This window comes from Doryrhamphus excisus, linkage group LG2 (assembly GCF_037039965.1).
Source record: "Doryrhamphus excisus strain RoL-2023G ecotype Guam linkage group LG2, RoL_Dexc_Guam_v1.1, whole genome shotgun sequence".
Classification (NCBI taxonomy): Eukaryota; Metazoa; Chordata; class Actinopteri; order Syngnathiformes; family Syngnathidae; genus Doryrhamphus; species Doryrhamphus excisus.
In genome coordinates, this window is record NC_136358.1 from 16,650,358 (window position 1) to 16,673,815 (window position 23,458).

The 23,458-nt window shown below is 40.4% G+C and overlaps 2 protein-coding genes across 4 annotated transcripts in view; one reads left to right on the plus strand and one right to left on the minus strand.

Annotated features, from left to right (window-relative positions):
• The first annotated feature begins 1,488 nt into the window (after positions 1–1,488).
• Positions 1,489–23,458, plus strand: part of pphln1 (periphilin 1) — a 122,558-nt gene continuing 100,588 nt past the window's right edge. For all 3 annotated transcript variants that reach the window (XM_058077686.2, XM_058077693.2, XM_058077702.2), the window contains exon 1: positions 1,489–1,659. The gene's annotated coding sequence lies outside the window, so the exon portion shown is untranslated. The remainder of the gene's footprint in view (positions 1,660–23,458) is intronic.
• Positions 18,448–23,258, minus strand: gxylt1b (glucoside xylosyltransferase 1b). Its single transcript, XM_058077685.2, has 7 exons — positions 22,754–23,258; positions 22,215–22,416; positions 22,005–22,136; positions 21,680–21,931; positions 20,987–21,110; positions 20,679–20,851; positions 18,448–19,843 (listed from the first exon to the last, which is right to left on the minus strand). Exons 1-7 carry the CDS (start codon positions 22,945–22,947, stop codon positions 19,682–19,684), a joined length of 1,239 nt encoding a protein of 412 aa, XP_057933668.2. The 5' UTR covers positions 22,948–23,258; the 3' UTR covers positions 18,448–19,681.

The following is a 23,458-nucleotide window of genomic DNA, read 5'->3' on the forward strand; positions in this document are numbered from 1 at the left end:
CAGAAGTTGTATTAATGGCAGCAAGTATTTGATTTATTATTAGACACTGCGCTGCTCACGAAAGTGTGCTGGCCACACCCCATCGGCGTGGGGTAGTGTGCCTGGTCTACGTAATTAGAGCCCATTATATCTAAAACTGTTGGTCTTACATAAAAATGCACACATTTTATTGCATTCAATGTTTAAAAAAATGTATATGGCTCTCACAGATACACATTTTAAAATATCTGGCCTTCATGGCTCTCTTCGCCAAAAAGGTTCCCAACCCCTGCTGTAGACGAAGAGGCACTACTACTCAGAAGAGAGCTCCGCATTCGTAGGGAAGTTATCCACAGGCCGAGATTGGACACGCTATCATTTCCAGATAATTTTCTTTTCGAACAGTACCGCTTCACTTCACCATCCATCACTTACATCCATAATCTCATCCGTCAGGACATTCAAAACATCACCAACCGTGGACGTCCACTGTCATCCACCCAGATTCTGTGTGTTGCTCTTCGGTTTTTTGCCAACGGAAGTTTTTTATATAATATAGGTGATGCAGAAAACATTAGCAAGGCCACCGTCTGTGTGTCCCTAGCACTAAAAAGACGAATCAACTCCTTCGTTGTGTTCCCGGGACATAAACCCGTGGGGGTCATCAAGGAGGAATTCCACAGAATTGCATGTGAATGTAGAAATCAGTTAAAATGTATGATTATAAATCATATTCAGTTAATGACATGGTGCTGCAACCTCACACTGGGATTTGTCATTTTAATTTCTTTTAGGATTCCCTGGTGTGATAGGGTGTATCGATGGGACGCACATTCCCATCGTTGCTCCTTCAGAAAATGAAGGAGACTATGTGAACAGAAAATCCATTCACAGCATCAATGTGCAGGTAGATTGAATGTATCAATCAGACTGCATCAAACTGCAAAAACTCAAAATCATACCAACAATATTTGTCTTATTTCTCGTCAAAATGTCTAATTTCTGATCAAAACAAATCACACCTAAAAGTAAATTGTTTTTAGACAATGTTGATGTGTTTCAATCACATTTCACTTAAAAAATAATTTGAAAAATCTGTCAGTGGAGCAAGTTTGTTATTTCTACTTATTTCAATTGAAAATGTGCGTGAAAACCAGTTACTTTTTATGTGGTGTCTTAAGTGTAAAGACATTTGATGAGAAATGTAGACCAACTACATGGTCACCCATGGTGAATCGAGGGAACGGGGCTCCATTGATGAGGGCTTTTTAAAGTCGTGGTGCACGCGCTTAACTCAGAGTGAACAAACTCTGTGTTGATTGAACCAATTGAAATCACCTGTTCTGAAACCCGTAAGTCAGAGTTTCCTGTCTCAGAGTAGATCAACTCAGAGTTCAGGGTTAGACTCCAGAGTTGGTTGAACCTGCTTCGTGAAACGGGGCCCTGGTATTGCTTGCTGTTTTGTTTTTGAGCTGCCCGGTTTTGAACCTTTGCTTGTTTGTGTTTTTGTACCTTTTCCTTCTGCCTGCTGTATTTGAACATTTTTGCCTTTCCTGTGGACCACCACCCATGTACTACACCTTACCTTGAGATGTGCCTGCGACTGTCAGCACCACTTCCTGGCATTATTTGGTCCTGCTTCATGAATTCCTCCATTTGGACATCCTGAGAAGAAGAAAGGTAAGTCCATATTTTCTCACAGTTGCAGATAAAGAGTGTACAAAGAGCAGGAAGGAGGCAATAATCTAGAAAAAAGGAGGTGCTGACTAGAAAACTTCTTACTTAAACAGAAAATCACAATGAGGCCACAGAAATTACTTAAATTCCACTTCAACTTGCTGCAACAGTTGGTGCTGTCCTTTGCTCCGCCACATATGTTGTTAGTTCTGGTCCATGCAGCTCTAATGATGGTAAAAAAATATATAAATATATTAATAAACAGGTCTTGTATGCTCTATGAAAATATTTTTTATTAATATTTAAAGCTACTATACGGAAGTTAATTTATCACGGCCGGGTTTGGAACCAATTAACTCTGTCTATAGTTTTGTTTTGGTCTGCTCACTACTGACTCAATTCCCAACCGATCATTATTATTTATTATTATTATTATTATTATTATTCATGTACCCAAGAACCATAACAAGTTTGACTCCTGCCTGATTGAAGACGTGTGTAGCCGATCTGCGGTGACACTGGCTAATGTTGTACTCTGCATTCTGTTCTTTTGTTGGAGGCTGCAATTCCCTCGCCAACCGGAGGGGGGCGTTTATTTCCTCTGCGTACTGTGCACAACATACAAAATACAAAATGTACAGTTTCCTCCTCCTCAGCAGTACAAATGGCGATTTTAGAGACTCTTTATGCAGTAAATAAAACCATAAGGGACCCATATACAAACAGCAATGTCAACACACATAAAAAACGAACTCCTTAAAACTAACTTATCTAACAGTAACTTTTACAAGTTGTCTTTAAATGCTGTACATAATACATATAAGCACATACTGGGATGAAATTAATAACATATTCACACTTTATATAATTAACATTGCTACCACCGACTAGCATACCTCCTCCTCGGTAGTCCAAATGGAGACTGAAAAAGAGCGCGGCAAAGCGACCATCACACAATGTCAAAGTTCACAACAGAAATAAGTGCAAATAAAATAACGTACTATATATTTTTTTTTAATGCATATAGCGACAAATACATATAAGAAGTGAATTATTGGTGAAATAAAATTAAGTAATTATACATTATACAACCTGTTTTAGCTAACGTAAATGTTGTTTAGCCACCAATTAGAATCTTTTGGAGAAACCTCATTGCTGAATGTGTAATGGCACTCGACACCGCGGTGCCCTTGAGCATACGTTCATGCCGTGATTATACAGTCTGGCTTCCAGCTATTAGTGTGTCTCGCTGTTAAGTGAGCAACAGCATTCCAAGAAAAAAAAAACTCTAAAATGTAAGATTTCTCAAAGAAATCACCGCAGAATGTGAAGCACAATGATGCATCAGTCTGTTTGTATTGGCGCTGACAGGACAGCGTTGGCTTCCATTACCCGACATCGCCAAATAATCATGACAAACAGCTTTTGGTTATCTTGTGGGGGCAAAGCGCCGGGTAACTATTGATCTGGCTCCTTGTCTTGTCTCACTTGTTACTGCGTGAGGGTTTTGCGGAGGCACCCTGCTGGGCCTGTCTCACTGCTTTTGTATAAAAATAAAATGCAGGAAAGACTGGAGTGAATATAAAATAGTGCACTCAAAGGTGCAAATGACATATTTTGACAGATATCTTTTTTTTTTCTGGCTTCATACTGCTGCCAAGAGAAAGTGTCGGGATTTAATGGGGGAGGTGAAAATGGTGCCATTAAACCTTGTCCTGCATTAGACCAGGAAGCTTTTCACCGATTATGGTTACAATATTTTGTTCCTGCTTTGTTCAAATTGACTTTGCTACTGTATGCTCTTATTATACACATAAAAAATATATATGATAAAGCTCATTAACATGTTAGTGTTATGTTGCATTTCAGTTGGTCTAAATCAGGGGTCGGCAACCCGTATGTGGCTCTTTGTCTAGTTTATTGTGGCTCCCCAAGGAAGCGGGTGTATTTCTGCTTTATATGTGACATTAATTTACAGATATTTATGTAATCTTATCAGCAAGATCCACTACTAATAAGAATACTGGATCAACTCCTCTTTCCCCCCCATCCGAACTACTTTGATACCCCAGAATTCCCTCTAAATCAGGCAGTCAATCAAAACCGTGGGAGAAATAAAGAGCTGGTCAAATTTAAGAAAGATTCAAAGAGATTGAATGACATAAGGGCTCACTTTGTTCATGCCGTTATTCTATGGAACAGGTGCTGAAATCAACGCAGCGTGAACCCCTCTTCCTGACTGTTTTGGAGGCAGGACACAAAGGAAAACAGATATAGGCAATATACTGTAAATAAGGCCAGTAACATTTAGTTAATTTTTGTTAATCATTTGTTTAATTATTGAATGATTAATCAAATATATTCCAAAAGTTTAATATTGAATTTCATTCATTCATTTTCTACCGCTTTTCCTCACGAGGGTCGCGGGGGTTGCTGGAGCCTATCCCAGCTGTTTTCGGGCTAGTGGCAGGGTCCACCCTGGACTGGTGGCCAGCCAATCACAGGGCACATACTATAGACAAACAACCATTCACACTCACATTCATACCTATGGACAATTTGGAGTCGCTAATTAACCTAGCATGTTTTTGGAATGTGGGAGGAAACCGGAGTACCCGGAGAAAACCCACGCATGCACGGGGAGAACATGCAAACTCCACACAGAGATGGCCAAGGGTGGAATTGAACCCTGGTCTCCTAGCTGTGCGGTCTGCATGCTAACCACTTGTCCACCGTGCAACCCAGTGTTGAATTTAATCATTATAAATAGTAGAAAAAATCCATATTTTTGGTATTTTTTTATGTTGAAGGAAAACAATGCAATTTAATAGTAATCTACATTTAACTTTTCTACAATTTCCAACAAAATCTTGCAAGAGAACTCATGACTTCAGGACTAAGAACACAAATTCATCATCTTTAAATGTAAACAGTAGAAAGTTGGTATATTTTTGGCTAATTGCATGCAATGAATTTGACATGTATGTGCCGAATTCAAACTGGTCAATAATCAAGCGAATTTTGTATGCAACTTCCAATAAAATCTTGCAAGCAGATGTGACTGCAGGGCCAAAATGAATGAAGACTAATGAAGAACTCCTAGAATGGGTACCGACAGCCTGTGTCCTTGTTCGAGTCGCCACCACTTACAGTCGTATCGATGCCATGATTGTAATTGTCTAGTTTATTTCACCCCGATGTAATGCTTTCACTTCCTCTTCCGTCATTAGTTTCACCTGGTTTGGATGGCGTCTCTACCTGCCAATTAGCTCCGAGTCCACTTTGATGTGCGACCTGGCCGTGTGCTCATTTGCATCCATTGCACAATTCAACTCCTGCCTGATCAAAGGTAGTTGTCTTCCTTTAACGCTGCGTTATTTGGTTGTGAAAGTTGTACTATCTTGGGTTTTTAAACACATCTTTGATGCTATTAGGAACGGATATTGACCACATGGATCCCTGAATGATGAATTTAAGCTTGATGAAAGAGTATTGATTTTCATGGGAAGAGGATTTCTAAGACAAGTGGTGTTTTTTTGCACTGAAGCATGGATGAATAAAACAAAGGCAGATCAATAAAAAACGCATCAGAGCAAATGCAATACATTTTTTTTGTCATTCAATGACACCAATTAAGCGTCTCACTCAAGCGTCTTACTGTGGTCGGCCCCAAACTATGGAACTCTCTGCCCTCCCAAGTAAAAAAGGCCCCCAATATCGAAAGCTTTAAGTCTCGTCTTAAAACCCACTTTTATTCTCTGGCTTTTAACTCGGAGTGAGTCAAATGGTCCTGCGTCTTTTAGTTCTTTGTTTTTATTGTAACTGGTTCTATTTTTTTATACTTTTATTGCTTTGTTTCTTGTTTTTAATATTTTGATATCTATTTTATTATTTTATTTCTTAAATGCTCTTTTAGTTTTGGATTATTACTTTTTATTTTTTCTAGTCTGTGCAGCACTTTGGAAACTCTGTTTATCAAATGTGCTATATAAATAAAGTGGATTGGATTGGAGTTGTTTCTTCATGAGGGTAAAAGGTTTTTTAGGGCCTGTTTGATTGTACGTGTGGATAAACGTTACACAGTAAACATATGGATCATATGGGGGGGGGGGCGTAGCACCCTGGAGATGCACAGGATATGAATGAATGAATATTATTAATTAGCCTATTATTGCTATCATCATATTCTTCTTCTCATTATTACTACTACTACTAGTATTAGCCTGCTTATTGGCTTGCTTATTAACCTGCTATTGCCCTATTATATAAAAAAAATTGTTGATTTTTTTGTAAAAAAAAATCAATAAAAAAAATTCAAAAACCAATAAATCATTATTATATTAATTAGCCTATTATTATTACAATCATCATTCTTCTTCAGATTATAGTAGTAGTAGGCTAGTATTCGCCTGCTTATTGGCTTGCTTATTTAGCCTGCTTTTGCCCTATTATATAAACATTTTTTGTTAATTTTTTTGTTAAAAAAATCAAAAAGTTTCAAAAATCCATAAATCATTATTATATTAATTAGCCTATTATTATTACTATCATCATTATTCTTCTTCTTATTATAGTAGTAGTAGGCTAGTATTCGCCCTATATGCCCTATTATATACCAATTCCTTTAGTTAATTTTTTGTAAAAAAAAATCTATAAAAAATTTGAAAAATCAATGAATATTATTAATTAGCCTATTACTATCATCATTATTCTTATCATTATTATTACTACGACCAGTAATAGTAGTAGGCTAGTATTAGCCTGCTTATTGGCTTGCTTATTAGCCTGCTTTTGCCCTATTATATAAAATGTTTTTATATAATAGAAAATATGTAATAAAAAAAATCAATAAATATCAAATTATTTAGGGGGGCTTGTCGCTATAGTGGAATAGTGTTTTGAAGACATTATGTAAACAAGACATGACTATCTTCCGTACGTTCAAGACAAATGCTTATAGTAAACACGTTCCAGTCATCAGTGAAATCATCACTGCAAAGAACAGAACTCATGGTGGATTAAACTTCCTCTTTTGGAAAAGAAAACAAACTATTATCACTTGCTATGGTGACAGCCACAATAAAAAGTGTTTTTATGAGTACTATTTTTGATGAAAAAAGTCTCTACCTCGAGAATCGTTTGTTTACTCGGCGTTGCCGCCCAATTCCTCATCCAGAAATGAACTGGGGGCTATCATGCTGTTAATGTTTATAGCCTATCGGCAAACATGCCCCTAAGTGGCAGAACAATGTAATTGGACGGAAGCTGTAGCGGCATATATTGCATGCATACTGTCGGTATGTCTCTTTGGTATTGTAGATGCTACGTGATGTAGCGGTGAATGTCATGATAAAAACGCCCCTACTCTGGTTTACCCTGCTAACCTCCCTGCAGGCATCCTCGCCATCGTGTAATCCGTAGACGGAACCTCCTTTTAATGCTCGCTTATATTTACCGTCGTGTTCTCCTCGGGGGTGTTGAGGCCTGCTAATAAGCAATAAGCTCCTCTTCAACGAATGCAGCCATTCCTCGGTCGCCTTTTAAGCCACCGGGGAGGGCTTTCCGGGGAGTCTATTAACTCGGGATCACCTCTAACGTGCACACAGGGCAAAGCGTCGGATACACATGCAACATCCAATCGCATACAAGGTGTTTTTTTTTTTTTTTTTTTTCTTGTGCAGATAATATTTAAGGCTTCTTTTCTTCCCTATATGGAGGGGAAAGCTTAACTACAGTGTAATGACAGTGAAAGCATTTAACCTTCTCTGACATCGATACATTAGCTGCAGCCATTGTTTAGAGCAAAGCACCACCAGGGAATAGATTCACACAGCAATTACGGCTGCGGATAATTTAAGCTTTCTCCAGCAGAAGAGGGAAGGAAAATACTGTGTGGAGCCTTCATGGTAATTGGCTGCCATGGGGGGTTGATAGCAACTTCTTATGTGAGGCTTAAAAACTCCAAAAAGACTTTTAGATCAGATGAATAAATAATAAATTCATGCATTTGCAAGCTCAAGGTGTCTTTAAGGGGAATATGGAGACATCTCCGTTTGCATATCTGTCCTACTTTAGCGTATTGCCCTTTCTATAGCATCTCCAGGAAGTGGACTTTTAAAGGGAAGGGAGACGGGTTTTCAGACAATTATGGTTGGGGGTGGGGGGCAGTACGGAGGAATCCCATTCTTCTTTTAATCCCAAGTTCTACATTAAAGATTGCCTTTATGGTTTTAGACGGGCATCACCGCTACTGTACCACAAAACAGTGCTGCAGGCGTTTTCAATCTTTTTTTTAAAGTCGGTCTGCAGCAAAAGAACACCACCCAACCCCCCTTTTTAGAGTAGCTTTTGGGTTTGAGTCCCTCCAGTATTGGCAACCCCAAAGTAGTGTGGAGAAATTCAATGTTCTATTCTGGAAGGAAACCAACCATGTTGATGCTGTGGAATTATTATTTAAAGGGGACCGATTGTGCTCATTTTTTGGCTTTTTTGCATTGAGTTGTGGACTCCTGTAGAGCAGTTACACTCGCACAGAAATCGAGATCTTCCAGGATCTGCACCTATTCCAGATGAATTTTGTCTGTTTTTAATTTACTCCACCCACAGCCCTCCTACCGGCACGCTCACTTTGCTGTAATTGGTTCCACTCCCAAACGCTCATGAGGACTTCTGGACAACTGCCGAATCCCACTTTCTTTAATCATATATGCGGCATTCTTTACCATTTACATATGTATGTGTATAAAAAAAAGTTACACTATGCAAAATATGTGGCATTCTTTACCATTTACATACGTATGTGTATAAAAAAAGTTATACCATACAAAAACAGCATTGTAATGTGTATGCCAGGCCAGTAGTTGGCGACTGATGGCTGAGAGGGTAAGGTACAGGCGTGTTCAGTGGTCAACATGTGTGCCTGTTGGTCATTCTTTGGGAGGGGAGGGCACTGATGTAGTAGTACTTTTATTTCCTAGAATTACAGAGGAAATTGCAAATGCTATAACTTAATATTATAATAATAATAAAAAATCTATAACTTTTTTAAAAATCAATATATTATTAATTAGCCTATTATTACGATCATCATGATTCTTCTTCTGATTATTACTACTACTACTAGTATTAGCCAGCTTATTGGCTTGCTTATTAGCCTTCTTTTGCCCTATTATTATATAAAATATTTTTTGTTGATTTTTTTTTTGTAAAAAAAAAATCTAATTTTAAAAATCACAAAAAAATATCAAATTATTTAGGGGGGGCTTAAGAACATTTTAGGCTAAAATAAAGTCAAACTGTATAAGGTTCCTAAAATATTGTGACAGGTCAGTAACACTAAATAGGTTATTACTTAGACCTATAAATATTTGTTTAATCGTGCAATAAATATTTTACAATAAAAATAATTTTAAAAAAATATTTGCAAAAATGAATCATATTTTTAATGACCTTTCATGGCCCATCTGCAGTACCACCACATCCCACACTTTGGGAATCACTGCTATAGATCATAGAAAGTGTGTATCCGCGGTATTAATGGATCTGACCAAAGCCTTTGATACAATCCATCATGACATCTTAATAACATCTAACAGAATTAGAAAGGTATGGAATCGGAGGATTAGTTTTGAACTGGGTCAAAAGCTACTTATGTATGCAATATGTAAAACTAGGAGAACAAACATCTGCAAGTTTCATTCTTACTTGCGGAGTACCTCAGGGGTCAATCCTGGGACCAATACTGTTTAACTTGTACATCAATGCAAAACATGAAAAGACTCGGAGTAGGTATTATTTGTGGATACCACTGCCTTTTGTTCCGGAGGAGGCACAGAAGAAATCATAAATATTCTCTTGCTTGACCGGCAAGTCACAAAAATCGACTTGTCACTCACAAGCAACATGTTGGTGACCCCTGCTGTAGTTCAGGGGTCTCAAACTCAATTTCACTGGGGAGTCTGGGTGAGGCTGGCAATCTCATGGTACCTCCCAATACGATATGCATGCATTGCGATGCATTGCTCACCATGATACCTTGATACTGTGCTAGGGTGACCTACAGAAAATAAATCATTTCATAGTTTGTAGTTTGCATTTAACTGGGATAGGCTCCAGCTTACCCATGACCTTATACCAAGCTCTATAGAAAATGGATGGCTTTTTTTTTTTACAGCATATTCGAACCAGAATACAAGCAGCAATGCTGAAAAAAAAAGAACGAGACAGACTGTCAGTGCATCCTGGAGTCTTTTTTTTTAAAGACATATTCCATGGGTTCCATGCAAAGCATCTATCAAAATACTGCACATGTTCCCCCTGGAAGACTACTCCATCCAAGGACAAATCAATTAGCAGTGAACGACGGGCAGATGGCCGTGAAGGACGTCTGCGGATGTGCCTCAGGTGAGAGGCTTCGCATGGCGGCGAACAACTGTCAAGTATCCTACTCGTCTGATTCCCTCACGACCCGCAAATGCACGCATACACCTCGCAGAGAGCCTCTTGCCAATATCATATGCCACAAAGAGGAGCTGCTAGCAGCTTATTGGAGCAAGGGGGGCGGGGGGTGTATGTGTGAATATTTCATAGCGGCACTATCAAACTGAATCACAGATTAGCATCTTTCACAATTACCCCAGGTGATGCTGCACGGCTATAGCAGCATTCTCGCACTGGAGTTCAAACTTGGGAAGTCTAATCAAGTCGATCATTTCCGAAAAAAGACAATGCATCAATCATTTGCTGACTACTCGGAGATAACAAGCTAACTAAATTATACCAGCGACTTATCTGCAGGTAACCACGACAACCGCTGGCTTTAGGAGGCTTTCAATTAAAGGGCCGGTTGTCTCAGAGTCGTCCGTAATGAAGGCTGACAAAGATGGGGAACACCGTGGCGAGACAAAGGCGAAGATAGGAAATTAGTAATTATACAACAAAATGGACAACAACAAAACCGCGGCGGTGTTTGATGGAGGAATGGAAAATGGACGCCGGCTAATTAAGATTCACGGCTTCAAATAGCAATCAGATAAAGCCATTAAACCTTTGCTTGTCCACATATTCAAAACCTCCAAATGCATCGTCTTCTGCAGGCTCCCCTCATATAATCAGGCTTTTAACTAATATTTTTAAACTTTTCTTATGTTTTTATCTTTTTAGTCCTATTTTATGCTCTTAGTCTTCAGCTTTTAACTCCAGTGTTTTGTTTTTATCTTTTTAGTCCTATTTTATGCTCTTGGTCTTCGGCTTTTAACTCCCTTGTTATGTTTTTTTTCTTTTAGTCCTATTTAATGCTCTTAGACTTCAGCTTTTAACTCCAGTGTTTTTGTTTTTATCTTTTTAGTCCTTTTTTTTTTTGCTCTTAGTCTTCAGCTTTGAACTCCAGTGTTTTGTTTTTTTCTTTTTAGTCCTATTTTATGCTCTTAGTCTTCAGCTTTGAACTCCAGTGTTTTGTTTTTCTTTTTAGTCCTATTTTTTTTTTGCCCTTGGTCTTCAGCTTTTAACTCCAGTGTTATGTTTTTATCTTTTTAGTCCTATTTTATGCTCTTAGTCTTCAGCTTTTAACTCCCAGTGTTTCCTCAGGGGGGGTCCCCCACACTGGGGGCTGTGTCGGGTCTGCTGAGGGGGTGCCATCCTTGGGTCCCTTCGACCCGGCCGGCTGGGGGTTCCTCCCTTTAATGTGGGGGTCCGCCCGTCTGTCGGAGTCGGGGGCCCGGGTGCTGGTCCCCCGATGGCACGGCCTCCAGCTCCTCCCAGTGTGGACGGCCCCAAAGGTGGCGTTTCCTTGATCCTCAGTGCCATGCCATGTCTCCCTACTGTGTGTGATTGTGTGTGTGTGTGTGTATGTGCGTGTGTGGGTCTAGTATGGAGGGTGGGAAGGAGGGGCTTTCTTTTGTTTCTTTTGTTTTTTTTTTCCTTTAAATTGTGGTAATTGTTTTAATTCTGTAAAGCACTTTGTGTTGCATGTCTTTGCAGGAAAAGTGCTATACAAATAAAGTTGATTTGATTTGATATCATTCCCTTATTCATCTTTCCGTTTTGGAACAGCATTGCTCATCCGACTTGACGCTATTAAGACATGTAATTACTCCCGAGTAACGCTGTAAAGGAAGGACATCGTGCAAACATGCACACGCTGGTCATTTGAATACACTAAAGCATCAAAGAGTTGCATTTGTTGTACGTTTAAACTGACAAAGGTGGACTTTTTTTACCGACAAGTCGATGACTGGCTAGAGTCCGCACCATTTTCCCTGATTAGATATTGGATACACGTCAAGAAAAATGACAAGGGGCTCCAGGATCGGAGACAATTACCGTCCCCCGATAGCGAGCGCTCCAATCAGCAGTGATGGAAATGTAAGGCTTTAATCAGCATTAGCCCAAGTAACATTTACAGTAAGCAAATGGCGTTCGCACTCACGCGGAGAACACAGAATCGATAACAAACACACCCACTTTGCAAACACAACACCGTCAGAAGTTGGACATAAAAGAACAGACTTGACTCTCATGTGGGGAGCCAATTTATGAATTAAAACATATATTGCACGTCGGTATTATTAAGGCAAGAGTCTACATTGGGGGTGGAATTGCAGCTGAGCGGCGGGGGGGCTTTATTTGGACACAATTTGGCTTTGTATGTCTAGTCCGAGATACAGAGATTCATTATTTATGTGTTTTTCATGTCATTCATTCATTTTCTACTGCTTATACTCACGAGGGTCACGGGGGTGCTGGAGCCTATCCCAGCTGTCTTCGGGCAAGAGGTGGGGTACACCCTGGACTGGTGGCCAGCCAATCACAGGGCACATATAGACAAACAACCATTCACACTCACATTCATACCTATGGACAATTTGGAGTCGCCAATTAACCTAGCATGTTTTTCGAGGAGGGAGGAGACCCGCAGACAACCCACGCATGCACGGGGAGAACATGCAGAGACGGCCGAGGGTGGAATTGAACTTGAGTCTCCTAGCTGTGAGACCTGTTTTCATGTCAAAATAGTATAAATCGTACCATGCTGGTGTTTCCTGCACAGGTTTATACATTTGGCCTGCCACAGATACATTTTGACTGCCACAGATAGATTCGGCACTTGGTCTTAAGACCTGTGTTTCCGAGCTAGTGACTTTTTTGCTATTTTAGAGAGTAACTAGACCAGATATTCATTCATTCATTTTCTACCGCTTATCCTCACAAGGGTCGCGGGGGTGCTGGGGCCTATCCTAGCTGTCTTCGGGCAAGAGGCCGGGGTACACCCTGGACTGGTGGCCAGCCAATCACAGGGCACATATAGACAAACAACCATTCACACTCACATTCATACCTATGGACAATTTGGAGTCGCTAATTAACCTAGCATGTTTTTGGAATGTGGGAGGAAACCGGAGTACCCGGAGAAAACCCACGCATGCACACAGAGATGGAATTGAACTCGGGTCTCCTTGCTGTGAGGCCTGTTTTCATGTCAAAATAGTATAAATAGCTGGTGTTTCTTGCACAGGTTTATACATTTGGCCTGCCACAGATACATTTTGACTGCTACAGATAGAGTCGGCACTTGGTCTTAAGACCTGTGTTTTTGAGCTAGCAACTTTAGAGAGTAACTAGACCAGATATTCATTCATTCATTCATTCATTCATTTTCTACCGCTTATCCTCATGAAGGTTGTGGGGGGTGCTGGAGCCTATCCCAGCTGTCTTCGGGCGAGAGGCGGGGTACACCCTGGACTGGTGGCCAGCCAATCACAGGGCATAGACCAGAGATACTTTCGCAGACTGTTTTTTTTTTGGTGTGAAAATTTTTGGCAAAATGTTCGTTAGCATTCGTTACAGTGCACTTCTTAACGTTATTAATGCACTACTCTGTTCTTAATGTATTTTTTATCACAAAACCTCATTGGCAGCCAATCAGGAACAGGATTGGGTCTCTGCTTTTTGCAGATGTGGTCCCGCTGGCTTCATCCGGCCTTTATCTTTGGCAACAATCACATCTTCCCGAATTGCGCAATTAGTATTTGTGAGGGGAAAAAATACCTCTTTTTGCCACCATGATGTCATATTTGTCGGCCAATGTGCCCTTCTATCCACTTCACCGCCTCGCAAAGTGTTTCCACATTGACGTTTCTGATTCCCCTTCACCTCCCCGACCGCCACCGTTCTCCCCAGACGGCACAAAATCCATCTTCCAGCGAGATAATCATGAGTTTCCCTCCCAATTAAATCCTTTCACCGTGTTCCCTCGTTAGGAGACCTCGTTAGTCGGCCCTTCTCCTGACGCTATTGATGATTGATGGCAAAGCAGTCAGCCTCATATCCTCTTTTCCCCCGGAACACTGCGGCTTGATAAACACGGCCGATAAGCTCCGAATGCATTTAATCACTGACGTCATGTCGGAGTGCAGACATACAGTAGGGCAGATTTATTTGAGCCATAATTAAGCTGGAGAGTTTTTGATTGATAGTTTTTTTGTTAAGTGCTTAGCGTTATTATATTATGTGACTTATGCAGCTGTCCATCACCTTACATAACATTTTAATTAGCAACAGAGATCTTTTTGGTCATGGAACAGATGTTTTGCCACCGTTCAGTTTTTGAATACCACCCCTCCCATTCCCCCATCCCAGGGGGGCCCACAGTAGCTAAAAATACTACGGTGTGAAAAAGTCTCTGATTCTGTATTTTTTGTCACACTTAAATGTTTCAGATCATCCAACAAATTTAAATACAAGTCAATGACAACAGAACTTAACTAAATTATTTTTTTTAATATTGAGAGGGAAATAATTGTGGAAACGTGATTGCCCTTTAAACCATAATAACTGGTTAGGCCACCCTTAGCATCGACAATTGCAATCATACATTTGCGATAACAATTTGCAATGGGCTGCTCCAAAGTCTTCATTTCGGCCTGAGGTCACCAACAGATGGACGGACATTCTCCTTCAGGATTTTTTTGGTAGACATCAGAATTCTTGGTTCCATTTTTCCAGGTCCTAAAGCAGCAAAAACATCCCCAGACCAGCACACTACCACCACTGTATTTTACTGTTGGTATAATGTTCTTTATTCAAAGCGCAGCGTTACTTTTCTCCTTGTACTTTGGTACGTGATACAAAATAAATAAATAAATCAATAAATGAATAAATAATAAATAAAAACCTATCTATAAATCTAAATAACTACATAAAACTTAAACTATATTAGGAAAGCAGGAAGTGAACAAATGTAACAGTTACTGATTGTAAAAGTACCAGATGGAGGGGTAGGATTGAATAAGCGTTGCTTCTTCCTACTCCTTTCGGACATGTGGAAAATAAAAATCAAGTAAAAAAAAAAACTTAAATTATATTAGGAAAGCAGGAAGTGAACAAATGTAACAGTTACTGATTGTAAAAGTAACAGATAGAAAGTTTCATTTAAAAACTGCAATTTTTGTTGTCGTTGACTAATATAATGAATAAAATTAATTTCATGATATCAAACATTTAAGTGTGACAAATGGGCTATATATATATATATATATATATATATATATATATATAAAATCAGGAGGGGGACAAGGACTATTTCACACCACTGTACATGTCTGAGCAAATCAATACGATAAAAAAAAGCCAGGGCGTGAATTGACACCCTTGGGAGCCGCCGAGATAAGACGACGTGTTGACACCACCACAGTGAGAGCCAGCAAGTGGTCATTTTTAACACTTTATGGGCTTGTAATTGACTAACTTGACCACTAGGTAGAGCAACTAAATATATATGTGCTGTGTGTGTGCATGTGTGTGTAATATACCGTATTTTCTGGAATATAAGTCGCTCCGGTGTATAAGTCGCACAAGGCCCATAATGCATAATTGGGTATAAAAAACAGGCTGAATAGGTGTAAGATATGCTAACGCAATGGCTATTCAGCAACACAGCTATATATATATATATATATTTTTTTTTTTTTTTCCGGACTATAAGTCGCACTTTTTTTTCATAGGTTGGCTGTTCCTGCGACTTATACTCCAGAGCGACTTATAAATGAAAAAAGTGTTTATGTTCCATAAACACTGGACACCTTTTCTGTTCATGTTTATTTTTTGTGTAGCTGAATAACCATTGTGTTAGCATATCTTACACCTATTCAGCCTGTTCTCTATTCTTTTATTGTTAGAACTTGCCTTCCAAGAGGACGTAATGTCTGTTTTGGTCAAGTAGTTTGTGAAATACCGTATTTTCTGGAATATAAGTCGCTCCGGAATATAAGTTGCACAAGGCCAAAAATGTATAATTAGGTAGAAAAAAACATACATAAGTCGCATTGGAGTATAAGTCACATTTTTTGCAGGTAATTTACCGTATTTTCTGGACTATAAGTCACACTTTTTTTCATAGGTTGGCTGTTCCTGCGACTTATCCTCCAGAGCGACTTATAAATGAAAAAAGTGTTGATGTTACATGAACCCTGGACACCTTTTCTGTTCATGTTTATTTTTTGTGTAGCTGAATAACCATTGTGTTAGCATATCTTACACCTATTCAGCCTGTTCTCTATTCTTTTATTGTTAGAACTTGCCTTCCAAGAGGACGTAATGTCTGTTTTGGTGAAATAGTTTGGAAAATAAATTACCCGTAAAAAATGCAACTTATACTCCAGTGTGACTTACTATGTATGGTTTTTTTTTCTACCTAATTATGCATTTTTGGCATTGTGCAACTTGTACTCTGGAGCGACTTATAGTCCAGAAAATACGGTATATTTATATATAAATAACTGTAATGCATAAGAAAAACAAGCAATTGCCCAGCAGGATACATTGCAGTCATCTGCGTTGGGCTCAAACACAGTTCCTTGGGAATGGCAGTGGAGAGCGCTGACCGCTGGGCCAAAAGCCCAGACTGTCAACCCAGCGTTCACGCGGCTCTTGAGGCCAAAAGGAGGTGAGGTTTCTACCAACACCTATTGGCTGGCATCCATTACATACATACATACAGCTATACATTTTTACTTTGATTGTACTGGATCCCTTTTAAGTATAAGTATTAAGTATAATGTATTGGTAACGTAGCATGAAACAAACGCATCTTTCGTTGTCACTCTATCTGGTTCATTAAGTGCACAGCTTCACACAATGCAGTGAAATGTGCACACACACACACACACACACACAGTATGAGACAATTGCCTGTAACCCCCCTCCAGCCAGGCAGGTAATTGCTATCTGCAGGGGGACAGGTGCTTGTACAATACAGCACCAGTGTCCATACAGGCTCTATTCTCTACCACTGTAATTACCTAATTGAAACACTAGCAAGGGAATGTGTGTGTGTGTGTGTGTGCTTAAAGGAGCTGACTGTAAATGTAACATTGATGCTCAAATTTAGTCGAAATACTGACAGCTTCCATGGGTGCAGGCGGCGTAATCTGGCAGGAAAAAAAAGTGCTCCCAAAAAAAAACACCTCCATTTTGGCTCTGTGACATTTGCAGCTCACAAGCTGTGAAGTAAATAAATAAAGCAATCTGCCGGAATGCCCAGCATTGCGTCGTCTTCAAGCCGCAGTATGTCACAGGGAGCAAAAAAAGATGTCACATTCCATCTCGGCCGACATCAAACGTATACCACACATTTAAATAAGGTGCCAGCGGAACATGACATCCATAGCCCGTGATATGTAGACTCTATTACAACATGTAAATGCCCCCCCTGCTGGGTGTCGTACCTGCACATAAGCAGGCTCACATGTGCAAATATCATTATATACCGAGCTGGAGCGACAGTATCTGCTGTTTATACAATCTAGTTCCAATGTTTTCTCTTTTTTAATTGTGCAGGCTGTTTGGAAGCCTGGTGCACACAAATAGTATTCACATGGAAGAGGAACAAAAACACCAAAATGCAATACACAACATTGCTAGAAAACCATCTTTGTGCTCCGAATGTTCCACTGAGTGCTCCATCTAAAGGAAAGTAGACAAAAGCAGGAAGATAATTTCAGTATTGGCTGCCACAGACCTTGTTCTATTCCGCCATCACAACACGCACCATCCTTTCACTTGCACTTTACTCTGCTCTTCTTTTCTGCTTTCAAAAAAAAAATGGTGGCCTCGCTTGGAGGGACATCAGTTTTCCTCTCTATATTTGCCACTCAAAAAGCTAAAAAAAAAAAATACAGTACTTAGGAGGAAATTTTGTGTACCTTTTTATGACCAAAAATCCTACTGTGATCAATAGCATAACAAAAGCAACAATACACTCAATTTAAGTCTCCCCAGCTACATGTTGCATCCAAATCAATACATGTAAACTGATAAGCTCTCATATGGATATTTATAGTGATAAATGGAATCTCATTCTCATGTTGGATCAAAATACCCAAGGAGCCATAATCAGATGCTTCCGATTAGGCAAGAACATTGCAGCTTGCACCTGTGGGCCTTGCTTATTGGGTCATCACTTACACTTTATGAGCACCTCAGTTACAGTCAAAGCAGGTGGTTTGGCTTTAGAGTATTGGCAAGTCCATTGATCAGGCCGAGGCCATAGAACAGCGGCATCAATCTCCATTAAGTCCTTACACAATCAACTGGAAAGTGTTTTCTTTGTTGTTGGAACTCTTAAAAAATACATAAAATGTCAGCAAAATGAAGTAAAATATTTTGTTCAATGACATTTTAGATATGATTCTTTGTTTGGCTCACTTTGCAATTGTAGTAATGCGAAATGGCGACCTCTAGTGGTTCAAAAACACTGCTCTCACATAAAGACAAAACACTCGTTTTTTTTCGTTACAATCAAACAGTGCATTAGTTCATTACAAACTTTTTTTCAACATCGTAATTAAAATACATTCAGTGATGCTGTAATAAACAAACTTTGGCTTGAAGAGGATTTTTTTTTGCGGCACAGTACCATCATTTGTAGAATACAGTCGTCCCTCGTTTATAACATTAATTGGCTCCAGGTTGCCGCCATATAAGATTCAATAAATTGAGTATTTTAGTACTTAAAGCACAGAACCTGTTTTCTAAGCCCTGCAGACATGGAATAAGACCCCTATATTCACATTTACACTCCTATTATTCATTGTTTACACCAAATTACAACTCGACTGCTGCAGGGACTCGAAGCGGATGCTTGTTAGCAAGCTAGCGAGCTAACAAGCAAGTGAGCTAACAAGCTTAGCGAGCTAACAAGTTAGCCTTGAATTAACTTTCTGAGTGTGTACAAGTGAACATTAGGTGTACGTGTTCCTTTCTATGTTGCTGTGTGAAATCAATTTTCCCGGGAAGGAGGTTCCACTAATGCTTAAAATGACCAAAATATGGCAAAATACTGTAAATATTACATGTTAGCATGAATGAGACATGTTACTACATGGTCACATGCTCCAACTTTGTTGGATGTTTATAGGCGGAATAGTTGTGTCCCATTACATGCATTAATGGGCTGCCTCTTTTTAGCTGTTTTTATATCTTTAGAACACAGAAAAGAGAGATGTTTACATGTATCGCATAAGGATTGTGAATGATAGGCAACATCCCAAAAAAAGGGCAGTTTTCCTTTTTAAGAAGCCAAAAAACTACCACTTCCACACAGGATAGGAGAACTTTTTTTCATGGCATGATTTCAAGGTCATGTCTGTGTTTTGTGTCATTACTACCACAGAGTGACCAGAATACTACATATTGAAGCTTGTACTTCAATATGTTTTTACTAACGATTGGGTCTATACCACGAAACAGCCATCATTAATTAATTGATTTCGGGGGAAAAACGGCGTATTGCGAGGGACGACTATGTTCATTCAAACACGCAAACGACTTCTAAAAACACATTAAAGAATGCACTCAAATGCATCATGCACTACTTTCACTGTACAGTATGTCTCCAATATGGAAAGTTAAAGTTCTCTTTTTGCATTGCGACTCAATGAAAAGTTGGAGATAACGGTTCAAGATTAGAAAAAAACAAAAAAAGGCACAGCCAGCACGAATGGCAGGCCAGCCTCCAATGCCGGCTGTGTCACCGTACAAGTGGTCTCTTCCTGTTGACGTTAGCCAGGCTGTGCACCAGCGCCTTGGTGAAAAGCGTGTGGGATTTCCCACAGTAGGTATGAGTCGTCTTCAAAAGTTGCTTCTCCAGGGGAGCCAACAAAGACGCCACGGGGTCTGCTCCAAACGAGTACTGAAATAAAAATGGATTACGAGTTAAACGCGGTTTGGAAGACCACCCTCAACTCACATGCAGCTTGGAGTGAGGATTTCTCGAACGGCAAAATTCAAACCTTAATCCCCCAGCCTCTAGATATCTTCCCGATAATGAAGGAGCTTTAACAGCGCTCCGAGGAAATCAAAGGGGAATTACCGCCCTTTTACTCCGCCTCATTTGCTTGCCATTCCCGACATCGGGTCACAAAGGCCGTCATTTCTTTTTTATTTTTTTTTACGAGCACGTAGACACTCGCTCGTCATAAAGCAGCATTTACAGTTGCTGTTATTGATTTTGTGAGGATGATGGGGCCGCTCGCCGCCGTGCCCACTCCCGATTCCACATTATAGCGCCGACGGCTGTAAAGTTTAATGGATTCTTCTCTGCCTCGCTGTTCGAGACCCAGACAGACAGGGGTGGAGGGCTGTTGCTCGTATTTCTGTTCCTTTGTTTGGAAGTGCTTTCATTTTCAACAGTTCATATGGAGTATATATTCAACAAAGCATGAAATATCCATTTTTGCTTTTATGAATTTGACATTTATTTTATACAAACATGCATGTTGTAAAATATGCACCTGTGGGCGGGGCCAAAACAGGCCATAAAAATGTTTTTACAATTTTTGCACCCAATTTAGAAAAATCTATTTTTTTTGTAATGTACAGAAACATGTTTCACTTTAATTTTTTATAAATTTTGGCCTTTTTCACCGGAGTGTTATTTGCCATTACCTGCAACTTAGCTGCTCAACCAGAAATATTTAATATATTTAAGTTTTGTTTAATCAGAAGTTTATTTTTTCGAAACCCACCTTCCGTATGGCATCATAAACGGATCTGAAAGACGGTTGCTTGTGGTCGTGATATACGCCTCTGTTTCCATGCAGTATATAGATGCCGTCGTTCTCAGCAGAAGCGCAGTTGCTGCCGTAGATGCAGTGGTCCGGTCTGTAATTCCACTGGCATGGAAACTCCAGCAGGAACTCTGCAAAAAAAATATTCATGCATGGTAATGTACCAGATGATGAAAGTGAAATGAAGCTGTTGCTCTATCTAGTGGAGAAACGGTCATGGTGCAACACATCAAGAGTCAAATTGGATGAAATGATGACTTTCTTACCAGGATTATAATGGAAAATGATGTTAAGCAGATCCTGGTCTCCCCATGTTATGTTTAGTTTGTATTTTTGAAGTAGCGGCATCAGCAACTCCTCCCATCGGAGACCCACTGGTGTCATATCATTCTGTTGCAGAAAAAACACAAACACAGCTGTAACCTCACATGGAATGTGGCGACATCGTGTGGCCACCATTGGTATTGCAATAACAGGAAAATACTGGAAAACTTCAATCAGGGCATTCATTCATTCATTTTCTACCGCTTATCCTCACGAGGGTCGCGGGGGGTGCTGGAGCCTATCCCAGCTGTCTTTGGGCGAGAGGCGGGGTACACCCTGGACTGGTGGCCAGCCAATCACAGGGCACATATAGACAAACAACCATTCACACTCACATTCATACCTATGGACAATTTGGAGTTGCCAATTAACCTAGCATAACAGTTTTTGGAATGTGGAGAACCCGGAGAACATGCAAACTCCACACAGAGATGGGCGAGGGTGGAATTGAACCCTGGTCTCCTAGCTGTGAGGTCTGCGCGCTAACCACTCGTCCGCAGTGCAGCCTCAATCAGGGCAGTGCTTCTTAAATAGTGGGGCAGGTCCCCGTGGGAGGGCGGTGTCTTTTTTTCAATTCAGGGGCATGGGGGGGTCTGTCCCTCACTGGGGGCATGACAGAAAATAATTAGCCTTACCTTAAAAAATGCATTCCTCATCCTCGTGAGGTTCATCAGCATCACCCCCGAGTTTATGCCCGTTTTTCCGTAATAGGGGTGCCGGGCGAAGCGGTTGTACCAAGCAATGCGAGGCTCCTCGTGCTCTGGGGCCACGGCGGCCAACTGCAACGTATTGAAGTGGGACAGGTACGCCCACAAACGGTCCACCGGCTGCAGGAAGAGGATGTCCGAGTCCACATAGACAAGAGAGTCAACATCCTTTAGGATGAGCTGAACAAAAAAAATATTATGTTACTTGAAAAAATTCCATATGATACTCCGAAAAGTAGTTTGGGATACTGACAGGTAGAAAGAGTCTTTGTGAAGCACAAGGTTTGAAGAGTTTTTTCCACTCTGCTGCATTCTCACTGGGGAAGCTGATGGGGTAGACCGTATAGTTAAACCTGGAGCGGATAAAACCCGGCCAGGATTCGAGCTACAAGGCAAAAAAACAGTGTTTTGTTAATAATCAGAGCATGCAAAATCCTACCCTAATATTTCCAGTATTACTCACAGCTTCCACGAAGCCCACATGAAGCTGATCCTCTGCAAAAATGTGCAGCTGGAGGTGCTTGGCGCTAAAAAGCACGGCCGACTTTAACATATTGAGCGTCTCCTCCAGGCGCTCGCCGCAGGCCACCACAGCCAAGTGCATGAGGGGATGCGGTCTGCTCTGGGTGACTGTTTCCAGCTGCCCCGGCTGACGCATGATGTTCCTGATAGAAGAGATATAAGTAATTATTTAATAATATAAGGTACTAGCCATACATGTTGAGTAATACTGATACGACAGTATTACAGAGAATTCGGCATACCCGAATAAACAAACTTTCTAGAACGTAACTGAACACAATATAATCTTCCCAAGTCTCGCGTGAATACAGTTCTGACCGACCAAGCTAGCTGTGACGTATACGCTAGCGAGCTTCACATTCCATTACACAAGTATAGTAACTATTCTAACAACTTGGACTCAAATGGATAATATTGCCCTTGTTAGCCGTCTAAAATATAATAACCAAAAGCGAAAAGGACTAATGTAAATCTTTTTACCTGTTGCGTCGGTGTGAGCTTTGTTGCCCCGCTTTGTCCCCCTGTCTGGGTCCTGGGACTCTTGGGGGGACGTAAATCCTCTTCGTACCGTTTTCCTCCGACAAGTCCGCTTCAAACAGCTTACTATAGATGTACAATCCAGAAAACACGGCAAACACCGTGCACATGAACAGTGCACGAATGTAACGCCGCATTATTAGGTTTCAAGACTGAACTAGGGGCTGAAGTCATGACACACAAGCCTGCATTAATAACGAGAAGCTAGCAGTCCATGCCGAAGCATTTCCGGTTGAAGTTAAGAGAATAAAAGTTACCGGCCAAAAAATATTTGCCTCCAGTTATACACGGAGAGCTCGACGGTAGATTTAAGAAATATATTTAAGCTGTGCACCAGATACTACTATAAAGTGTATAAAGTGATACATGCATGTTGTGTACTTTTATTTTCGTGGGTAAGGCCACTGCTGTGTGTTCGCCATTTACTTTTGACACAACAGCTCCTCCTATCAGGCCCGCAGGAGGTCGGGACCCTCAATAGGGGGAAGGGTAGGCTGACCTGACCCCCCCACCCCCACCCCCTTACAACTTTGAATTGGTTTCACCTTTGAAAAGAAGCATTCATTGCTTTGGGTGTCCTTTTTATTCAGATAGCTGCTTTGTCCAATTGCATATCCATGATCTGTGGCTGTGTTTATTATGGTCTGT

What these genes read in the sequence shown, in the direction of transcription:
- gxylt1b (XM_058077685.2), bottom strand. Translation starts at nt 22,947, where the DNA reads ATGCGGCGTTACATTCGTGCACTGTTCATGTGCACGGTGTTTGCCGTG. An exon ending in CACAAAGACTCTTTCTACCT is followed by an intron (nt 21,932 to 22,004) that starts GTCAGTATCCCA and finishes TTTTTTGTTCAG; the next exon opens with CTCATCCTAAAGGATGTTGA. An exon ending in CATTTTCCATTATAATCCTG is followed by an intron (nt 20,852 to 20,986) that starts GTAAGAAAGTCA and finishes TTTTTTTTGCAG; the next exon opens with AGTTCCTGCTGGAGTTTCCA.